The sequence below is a fragment of the Triticum dicoccoides genome, chromosome 3A, assembly GCF_002162155.2.
Source record: "Triticum dicoccoides isolate Atlit2015 ecotype Zavitan chromosome 3A, WEW_v2.0, whole genome shotgun sequence".
NCBI lineage: Eukaryota > Viridiplantae > Streptophyta > Magnoliopsida > Poales > Poaceae > Triticum > Triticum dicoccoides.
The window spans coordinates 678,218,134-678,228,482 of NC_041384.1; the positions used below are offsets into that span (position 1 = coordinate 678,218,134).

The following is a 10,349-nucleotide window of genomic DNA, read 5'->3' on the forward strand; positions in this document are numbered from 1 at the left end:
AGTGTGTGACTAATATCTCGACATTTTAATTTTTTTAGGGTGCGACCAACATATAACATCCCTTTTGGATAGATGCATGAGAGGTCGTACATGATGCTGTGGATGAACAGAGGCGGCGAGGGCGACGATTATGGAGCTCGGAGGCCGGGAGCTACGAGCATGAGCATGAGGAGCTGGAGCACCACCACCGCGTCTACCACCAGGAGCACCGTGGTGGCATCCATGGTGATGGGGACGATGATCACAAGGCTGAGGGCTCACTATTAGGAAAAAAGGCTACTAGCAGCGCGGGTAAAATCACTACTAGCAGCGCGGGTACCCACGCTCCTAGTATCGCGCTACAGCTAATAGTTAGTAGTAGTGTGGGTTAAACCCGCGCTACTACTAACTTTATTAGTAGTAGCGTGTGCCACCCACGCTACTGCTATTTTGCACCCGCGCTACTACTAACGAAATAGTAGTAGCGTGTCTATTATTCCAACGCTAATAGTATCCTAAATACTAGTAGCGAGCATTTTTTTCCCACGCTACTACTAACTTATTAGAAATAAAAAAATAAAATCAATCAATTCCATTCTATCACACAATTGCCATATCTACTATCACAGTTCCTCATTGTAGAGGCAACTCGTGTATAATTCATATCTTTTACATAAGTAAGAGTGTAAACACAGTGTTGTGCATGTCAGCTACCTACGTAAGTGGTTCTTGCCATGCAAAGTCAAAACTTTACCACTACTTCTAGACATTTGTTATGGTCCGATCCAAAAATTGGCTCACTCGTCAATGCGTGGCGCCTTCCCGACCTGATCTCACGTCCTGCAGCTGCGACGAAACACAACGGGCAGCCTCGACAAGCCACACTTGACCGATGGTAGCCGTCGCCTTGAGTTGTGACGCCGTCACGTCCCTCGCCCTAGCCCTCAGCTCAAGCAGGCCACGGTCGATGTCGGCCTCGTGCCATGCCACCAGCGGATGGAGGAAGCCATCGTACACGTGCCCCGCACCTTGAAATCTGAACACCACTAAGATTCAGATTCAGAATTGGCCACATATCGAATGAAGTCTATCTGAAATGGTGATCATCTCTCAGGCTCGGAGTGTCTGATCGACTGCTTACCCGTGTGCTGGGTTGCCAGAGGTAGATGACGAGCAGCAGCTTCGCCTCTTCGTACATCGGCAGCCCCGACACTGTCCAGTCCATGAACCTCTCGATGACCATCGGCATCGCCACCAGAACCCTGCAACATTACCAACAGAGGTTTAGAAACTTCAGATTCTTCAGAAGAATGACATGGAAAAATAATGCAGTGCATGTCGATGAAAAAGACAGTCCGTGAAAAAGACAAGGAGCATACTAACCCCTTCAGGCAGTGAAAATATAATGTAGAGCAATAAAAGTGGAACATGGCTCAACATTTGCATTGATAGGGACAGATATACAATTGGGGATCCACTAGATAAATAAATAATTCTCATAAATCAAGAACATTGTCTGCATTTAACATACTATTTTTCTGCGATATGTCCAAACCATACAAGAATGAGATCGTTAGGTGCTAGCACACACAAAGAGCTAGTTTACCAATACGGGCTACATCACTGCTCGAAATGAAGAGGCTTCGCTGCTAGAATTCACCGTGAAGGTACTAACAAATTAAATGCCTAAGCGCCAAGCTCCAGCTCTACATTTCTACATGTTCTTCAGCTGGATAGAGTCACACCATATTCAACAACTAATAGAACCTAAACTGCCATGAGCATGTTTGACAGATCTCAGGTGATTGAGGAATTCTTCCCTTGTGGTTGTAACCCTATTACCATGGAATAAAAACTCACCTTTTACCTAAAAAAACATACACGACACTGTCTTACAAAGGAGCCCCACTCTATTCACTAACAGGCTGGCCCACATCAATTCCTGCCGCATCACCCACTTGCTGACGCATTGGCGCCCTTCTTCTGTTATGCCTTATATCTTCAGTTTGGTCAGTACCAGCCTGAGTTGCATCCCTTGCTTCAGTGCAGATCGCTGACACGCTACAAGGGAGTAGAAGTGACAGTATGTTCTCTAGGGCTTGACAACCGTTGGATAACTGAATCTCTCCACAGGTGCACTTCTTCAGTAGAGCCTAATTAGCGAGTACTCCAAGTACTGTACTATTTTAGCTACCTTCATTTCATTAATTAACGAGCAGGTTAATTTTTAGTATGATCTGCTTAATAGCTAATCAACACAGTAACATAATTGATGTGTGCTCTGAATTCTGATATATATCCTACGGCCAAACTATTACTACGAGTACTATATATGAGCTGCTCATCTTGGGCTGATAAAATCTATAAAGCGCTCAAGCTCATTTGTCTATCATAGTATACAGGCTACTTCACCTGTGAACTTAAGAACTCCATAAAGCTGACATCAGAGTATATATAGAGACATTTTACGGTACATCAAATCAACCTGGGCCCTTCATTTCTTTGTCTTCTAGGGCCCAGATTAGCCTATACTACACCAGTTTTTCGGTAGTATATTTACTCGTTGGGGGCATTTTTGGAACTATATATCAATCACGCAGGCAGGTTTCTTCCCCGCCATGACCAACCTTTCCTCCCATCATCTTTTGGCCCGTCCACGCCGCCATGTATTTTTCTGCGATATGCTTCGGGCGACGACGGAGCGAAGCTGATGGCCTAGCTTCGTGCCCCAAGCTGCCAAGCTGGCATGTAACCCACGTACACAGGACACAGCGACGTAGAAAAGCTAACATCACCGGTAGACTCGCCGCCGGCCAGATTACACAATCACGTCACGCACGTACCCAACAATCAGATCACTGTTTGCTCTCGTAATGCACGTACGCACGCGAGGATGCTCAGGGAGTCGCCCACCGCCGCAAGCGGCCGTCGCACGCCCGCGCCGCCTCGCTCGCCATCGCACTGTCTGCCACTTTGCCGTTGCTGCTCATCAAATGAAAATCATAGTGGCTAGCGTGCCGCACGCCACACCAAATAGTTATTCTATGTTTATGTAGTGGCTGCAGCGGCGTAGGTATAGCTAGCGGAGGTCCTCACGCCGGCGCATGCATGCATTGAGATTTTACGGCGGCGTGGTGTCGCGAGTAGCAGAGGAACGGTGCTGCGTCGGATGAGATGAGATTAACTTAATTAGTTAGATTAATAATTCGGACTAAATTAGGAAAGAACAGATCTACGTCTGGTTGGGAATTACCAATATATCCTTGAACAAAAATTTGATCAATCCATATTGGCCGTTGGATCAACTAAATACTATCCAATATGTTGAGTAGTACGATGCACCGTAAAAAGTCTCTATATATATCCTATCAGAGTGAAATTGCATGCTGGCTGGCAACGGGCAGGAACTGCTCCTAGTTGCTTGCGGCCATATGATTTGGTAAGAAACTCTTTCCAGCTAAGACCAGCATAATGCATGACAGAAAACATAATGCATACCAAATTCATTCATGCATACAACAACAACATAATATGCATATGCGTTTTATGTGAAATTGTAGTTGGACGAACCAGAGAGACTAGAGAGCTATGCTGACAATTGACTACTAATAAAACGTAAAATAAGACGAACACTACCAAATTCGATCTCTTGCGTCCACCCACATCCCACAAAAAACTTGTCTTGGCACACTAAGCATTCCCCAAAAAAGGTTTTTTAGCTGCTGCCAGGTCCTTACCATAACACAAAGTCTAGCTGCCAGTGGTCTTGTACAAAGCTACTATAAAGTAACTTACACGGATCCTTTCTGCTTTGTAGTAGTACTTGAGGTCAAAAGGGTCAGCAAACCCAAAATCATAGTCACCTAAAAACTAATCCAATCAGAAATTCAGAAATTACCACAGTGCTAAATCCGCTAAGCCATAGAAACGTGACAATCAATCAAAAAACGTCCCTCTCTAGGATCTCACCAACCACTCGATTCGATCCCCACTGCTAACCGGTAGTTCGAGATAGAACAACAGCTACAGGAGCAACATGGCACGAGACAAAATGAAAACGAAAGGGCGTCTTGTTGACGCTCAAAAGTGGCACGTTTATAAAGAATGGCTTGAAGCTATGTCAAGAGTAATTCAAACTTATTATTAAAAGTCACTATGAGATGGCTCTCTTCGAGAAGATCAAGATGAATATGAAGATGGTCTAAAATGGAGTTCGGATGCAAAAGCTATGACAACTTCAGAGATGCTCATGTTGACACCAGATTAAATAATGGCTTTAAACCCAATTAAGATGTCCTCATATGGAAAAATGATCAACACAAATTGTCTTCGTCTCGTCGCAACGGTCGATTTTTATATAAAAATTGTCCCAATCCGAGTTCGTATGCAAAAGTTAGAGCTATCGGAGTGCAGCCCTGTCACAAGGCGAGATGTGGCGCGCCCCACCAGACATAGGTCTGATGGGTAGCGCGAGCGAACAGGTGTTCTGCATGACCGTTTTGGCCTAGAAGATGGCCTCAAATCGAAAAACGTTCAACATGAGTGTTGTTCGTCTCGTCGAAACGGTCAAGATTGCTTTTGGGCTCGTTTCCATCCGAGACCGTTTACCATCACAAAAAGGACCTGCAAGGTGCAGCCAGTTTAAACCGAACAGTTTTGGAAAGTTCAGACAAAACCAATCCAAATTTGATTAAGGTTTTGGACGTGAATCCAAGCCTTTTCATTGTACGGGAAGTCCAGCCGCCTCTTATATACCTAAGGGGTGACGGCCGATTGAACAACACACAATCGATCAAATCATTTACCACTTTTTATCTTTTATCTTTTCTCCCTAACCCTACTTCTTCTTCTTCCTCGTTCTTCGTCGGTTCTTCTTGTTACAGGGCAGCGAACCTCGAGGCCCTAGGGGCGATCAGGTCGACCTAGGGCAGCCCATAGCTGCCGCGCGCCCTGACGGGGTCCCTTCCGGGCGTGTGGGGTTTCGGGTTCTCAAAAGCACCCGCCGGATTGCTTGCGTACCGCGCTTCCGGACGAGTCTCCTTCTACGTGAGCTGCGGTGCCTCACCACCGGCGTCGAGGGTACACGGTGACGTGTTCGTGTGCGAACACACTTTTTCGTGACTCCGCTGGGGAAGAAGCTTTGAACGGTCTCCAGCCCATTATTGCTACGAAGAGATCGTTATCAAGTTGCTGCAATCTACAAAGGTAATATGAATACCCAATTCCCCTTTGTAGATGCAAATAATCCATATGTTGTTACTGGATCACCTAATGAGCATAATGTATCGGCTAGCCCTAGTTTTATCAATCATGCATCTAATTATGCGCAAGGGCCGATGCAAAGCAATCTTCATGCTTCAAATTCTTATGATTTTAACAATGTACAACATATGTATCCAAACTCTCATGCATCGGCAACCCCACAAATACATATGCCGACGAACAACATGATGAGTTTGGTTAATCAATTTGAAACACCTCATGTTAAAATTTCCAATAGCATACAAGAAAGTGTTTCACCTTTTTATTCATCGGCAACTAATTTGCAATATGTGAATCCAACCTTGCCGATGAATGCGAGAACTGGCCATGCTACTACTAGCTATTCGGCCAGTTACTCTCAACCATCATATGCTACACCTCATGTTAGTAATTTTTCAGCACCATATGCAACAGTAGATGTTCGTAATTCGGCCCCGCATCTTGATGGTCATAGCCGAATAAGTGAAATTTTTACAGAAACACATGTGCGGTCGTCAAATACTGTAGCATATAATGCATACTCTACGCAATTCAAGAATTTCGGCAACACTCACAAATCATTGCCGAAAGAATCTGAAAGTATTGCGGAGCAATCCCTTCCAGAAGCGGTTGTGGCTCCATTAAAAAAGAGCTTGGCAAAAACAAGAGAATTAGTGCTCTTTGCCTTGAACAATACGAAAAGGGGTTGTTTCCTGATTATGCTGCAATAAAGGCTGGAGTTTTGCAGGAAGATGAAACTTCATCAATTGATAGTATTGGTGAGAGAGCATATGGTTATACAGTAGTGCATACACCTCCACCTAGTACCGCAGCATATTATACACCCCGTACACAATTGCAAAATTTCGGCAACAATATCACTTCATTGCCGAAAGATCCTAAAAGCATTGGGGGGCAAACTAATCTAGAGCGGACTGAAATTGAGAGGGGAGTTAAAGCTTTGCGTGATAAGGTGCAAGTACTTCGCCAAGAGAAAATTGATAGGGAAGTATCTCAAAGAAAAGAATCCTTGCCAATTGATATAACCGGTGAAAATAATGATGATTCGGAAACTAAAAGTTCTTCGGTTGAAAAAGCCGAATCAAGTAGTATATATTCCGAATCCATCAAATCCAAAGAGGCAAACATTGTTGAGAAAGGGCATGGAAAGTATAGCAAGACAACCATACTTGATTTTTCTGAAGTTAATGGAACCTACTTCCTGCCCTATGAGTTTCGTGCCATAGAAATTGATGAGCTTCAAGAACAAGAACAAGTGGCCGAAGAAAGTTTGGTGGACGAAGTTTTTCAAACTAATGATGCGCGAAATCAAGAGAAAGATGATGACAAGGCGCTGGGGAGCTATCCGAAGGCGGAGCAAGATATTCTTCAAGTCACACCACCATCATGCTCTCTCAACATATTTGAAGAGGTATGTCTAGCAATTAATTTACCTGTTTTCAGATTTGGTCATGACTTAGTTGTTGATGCATATATTAGAAAAATCTTCATAAGAAATATTGAGAGACCAATGAAGAAGGGTAATTTATCTGTTAGCAATCAAATTGTCACAAAGCATACCGGTCAACATATTGCACCATTCAGAAAGACCGATTGCGAAAAATTATTGCAGCCAAGGCTTTCCCCATTGCTTTATCTAAAGCTCATATCTAATTGGGTAGCTCTGCTTATTTCTTACTTGGCTTACACTTGGTCTCAATTGAGACATGTATGTTCTAGCTATTTTCGTTTCAGAAATTTAAAGCCAAGGTTAAAATCTTCTGAGCAAACCGATGCCAGTATAGTTTCTTATCCAAAGACATCGGAGATAGAGTGCAAAACACAATGCATAGCCGAATGGGGTGATGCAAAATCTGAACCATTCGTTTGCTTAACTCCAAAGCCGTTCTCACAACACGATCGGCTAGAAAACAAGAAGTGTACCTTCAATTCAAGCATGTGTGATCAAATATTTGATTTGTTGCTGAAAAATAGTTACATTACAATTCTTGATCACCATGTTAAGCCATCAATCCAAGGACGAATGTATTGTAAGTTGCATGATTCGTCCAAGCACAATTTTGAGGATTGCAACATGTTTCGTCAAATAGTTAAATCGGCCATTGAAAAAGGATGATTGAAGTTTGTTGAAATACCAAGAGATGACCAGTCTATTCCGATTCGTCCCGATGGAATTTTTTTTTTTGCATCGGATGCTTCAAGCCGATCCATTTAAAGAGAAGGTAAAAACTGCAGGTGATGGGATCAAGCTTTCAAGTAAAGAAGTTGTTGAAGAGTATAATGAACATAATCTTAAGGGCGAGAATTCCATCGAAGCTACAATGGAGACGCCAAGGACTGGGGGCAGCAAGAAAATCCAATGAACGATGAAAGCAAACCAAAAGAAAACAAAGGCCGAAATAAGCGCAAGTGTAAGAGATAAAAGATCACCTTCGCTGAACTATTGGATAAATATCAAAAGAAGATTGAAGAGAAGAATGCTTATCGGCCAAATCATGCAAAGAAACCAAGATCACCCCAAGGCGCAAATATGAGGATCGGTATTGGCAAAGTGAGAATTTTAATGCAACATATTCATATCCTTATTTTGGGCCGCCAATGCCAATGCCGTGGATGCCTCCCTATGCTCATATAGATCCATATTCCTCATGGGATAGGTATGATACAAGGGCAGATTCTCCATCTTATTTTAGAACATCTCACCAATATTATGTAGCTCCAAGAAGATCAACATTTGAACAATCACATGTTAAAGACCGTTTCAATCATAAGGAATCGGCGCAGAGCTCAAGGAAGAAGAAAGAGGTGGTCAAGCAAGTTTACCGTGTTAAAAGAGATCGCCGCAAGAGTGCAGCTTCAGATTTGATCTCAAATGAAAAAGAGCCAATTAATATGTTGACATTTGCTACTAAAGACAATGAGACAAAGCAACCAATTATTGAGAGTCGAAGTGCCAAATCTGAAGAAAAGAAGTTGAGAGTGCACAAGGCCAAAAAGGAATTGCCATTGGTCAAAACAGAATCACAGCCGAGATGCCTGCTCAGCTTATCGTATTGGCAAAAGAAGAAATTACAAAAACTTAGTGCACAAGAACTTGAAGAAAGGAACATGGCATGGGTTCCCAAAGGAAGTGCTCAAAATAAGAATTATGTGCAAGCTTCCATTAAAAGAAGTGCGACAAAGGTGAAGAAGGAAAGGAGTGAAAACTATGAAGGACCAAGCCGATGGTTTCAACATCTTTGGTCTACACATTATCCATATTCTTCAACTATGCCATTAACGCATATGCCATGGAATTCGTCATCAGGTATGATTGGTAAGCCTCAATGGGCTTATTTTAATACATGGAGGCAATATAATTTCTTACGTCATGAAAGGGTATTACCAAGTCACTATACATTTGATTAGCTACAAGTTTGTTGCTGATCCAAAGGGCCGAAATACTTGATTTGTCATTTTATTTGTTTATTTCGGCTGTATGTGTTTTGAATGAAGTTGACATGGTAATGGCCGATATTTATCTATCGTCCTAAGAGTATGTCAATACCTGGATTTTTATATATATGCCTATATTATGATTGAATGTAGTTGGGACATAGTGACTGATGTCATTGAATATATGCTGCATAGGCCAATTCATAGTTGTAGAATTGTCTAGTGGGCTTATACTTTGTTTGGATATGATTTGGCTTATGCATCTCTGAGATCTATAAGAGGACAAATCATAACTGATTTTATTACCAAACATCGAATTAATGACTTGCATAATGTTGATATTACACTACTAGGAAAAAGCCTAGTAGTAGGGCGGGTTAAAAGCTTGTAGTAGCGCGGGTGCCTGCGCTACTACTACGGCGCTACAGCTAACTAGTAGTAGTAGCGCGGTGCATCCCGCGCTACTACTACTAACTATCTGTAGCGCATGTCTGTGACCCGTGCTACTACTATTAATTTGAAAAACCAAAAAAAAAATCTCGACCCCGTGTGTGCTGTCAATGGTTCGTTCAACGGCATCGACGTCCATGGCGATGGGGCGGCAGCCGGCGGCGACGCGCATGTTGGCCCGGAGCAGGGAGATCTCGGCCATGACGCGCGCCTCGTGGAGGTCGCGGAGGCCAGCCCGACATTGGCCGGGAGCTGGAGGACCTGGATCTTGGCATCGTGCGTGGGGAGTAGCACCTCGCGGCGGCCCTCGTGCTGTCGGAGGAGGAGGGGGATGGGTCAGCTAGGGTTCTGGATCGAATCGGAGAGGGGGGAGGAGGAGGAGGAGGGCTGACCTGGAGCGAGAAGAAGACGGCGAAGGCGGTGAGGAGGAGGATGCCGAGGTCATGCTTCTGCATCTTGGCGGCGACGAGGAGCTCCGGCGACCTCCCACCGGAGGGATCTCGGAGAGGGAGGGAGGAAGAAAGAAGAGTGTACCAGCGGCGGCCACCGCTGGAGTACGAGGGAGAGAGGACGAAAGTGAGAGAGGGGAAAAGTGAGGAAGAGAGGAGGGATTTGGCCGAGGATATGGGAATTTCACCTACCTCGTACTTAGTAGTAGCGAGGGGTATATAACCGCGCTACTACTATAAACTTAGTAGTAGCGCGGATTTGTACCCCTCGCTACTACTATGGCATGTCCCGGGAGGGCACGGTAGAGACCGCTTAGTAGTAGCGTAGGTTAAAGACCTGCGCTACTAGTATCAACTTAGTAGTAGCGAGGGGTAAAAACCCGCGCTACTAGTAAGTAGCAGTAGCGAGGGTTATAAACCCGCGCTACTAGTAAGCGTCTGCCTATAAGCTTTTCCCTAGTAGTGTTAGCCTTGTCTTTCTAGTACTATGGAGATTATGTTTTAATGGTTCAATTCGTGGCAATGGCCAAAGTGTTGGTGTTGTTTATATATTTCTTTATGGTACTGTTTTTTAAGCCCCATGCCTCTTAGAATATTTTTATGCATGATTAATGAAAGCCGAATATGCATTGTTATTCGGATTGAGTCTTTTACTTGCTATAGGTGCTATACATACTGAGGCTTTCGGTGATTCATTATGAGTAGTGCAACAAATATTCAGGGTTTATCAATGTTTTGAAGAATCACTCATAGTTTATCTTGGGGTATGTCTAG

The 10,349-nt window shown here is 43.7% G+C and overlaps 1 protein-coding gene across 1 annotated transcript; it reads right to left on the bottom strand.

Moving 5' to 3' along the window:
• Positions 1-783: 783 nt before the first annotated feature.
• On the bottom strand, positions 784-9,581 carry LOC119272844 (HVA22-like protein i). Its single transcript, XM_037554216.1, has 5 exons — positions 9,519-9,581; positions 3,775-3,849; positions 3,717-3,733; positions 1,114-1,241; positions 784-1,025 (listed from the first exon to the last, which is right to left on the bottom strand). Exons 1-5 carry the CDS (start codon positions 9,579-9,581, stop codon positions 784-786), a joined length of 525 nt encoding a protein of 174 aa, XP_037410113.1.
• Between the last annotated feature and the right edge of the window lie 768 nt (positions 9,582-10,349).

Excerpts from the sequence above, each read along its gene's own strand:
- LOC119272844 (XM_037554216.1), bottom strand. The coding sequence starts at position 9,581 with ATGCAGAAGCATGACCTCGGCATCCTCCTCCTCACCGCCTTCGCCGTC. Across the intron at positions 3,850-9,518 it reads CCGTCTTCTTCTCGCTCCAG|TTTTTAGGTGACTATGATTT; the intron begins GTCAGCCCTCCT and ends TGATTGGATTAG. Across the intron at positions 1,026-1,113 it reads ACCCAGCACACGGGTAAGCA|TGGTGTTCAGATTTCAAGGT; the intron begins GTCGATCAGACA and ends TCTGAATCTTAG.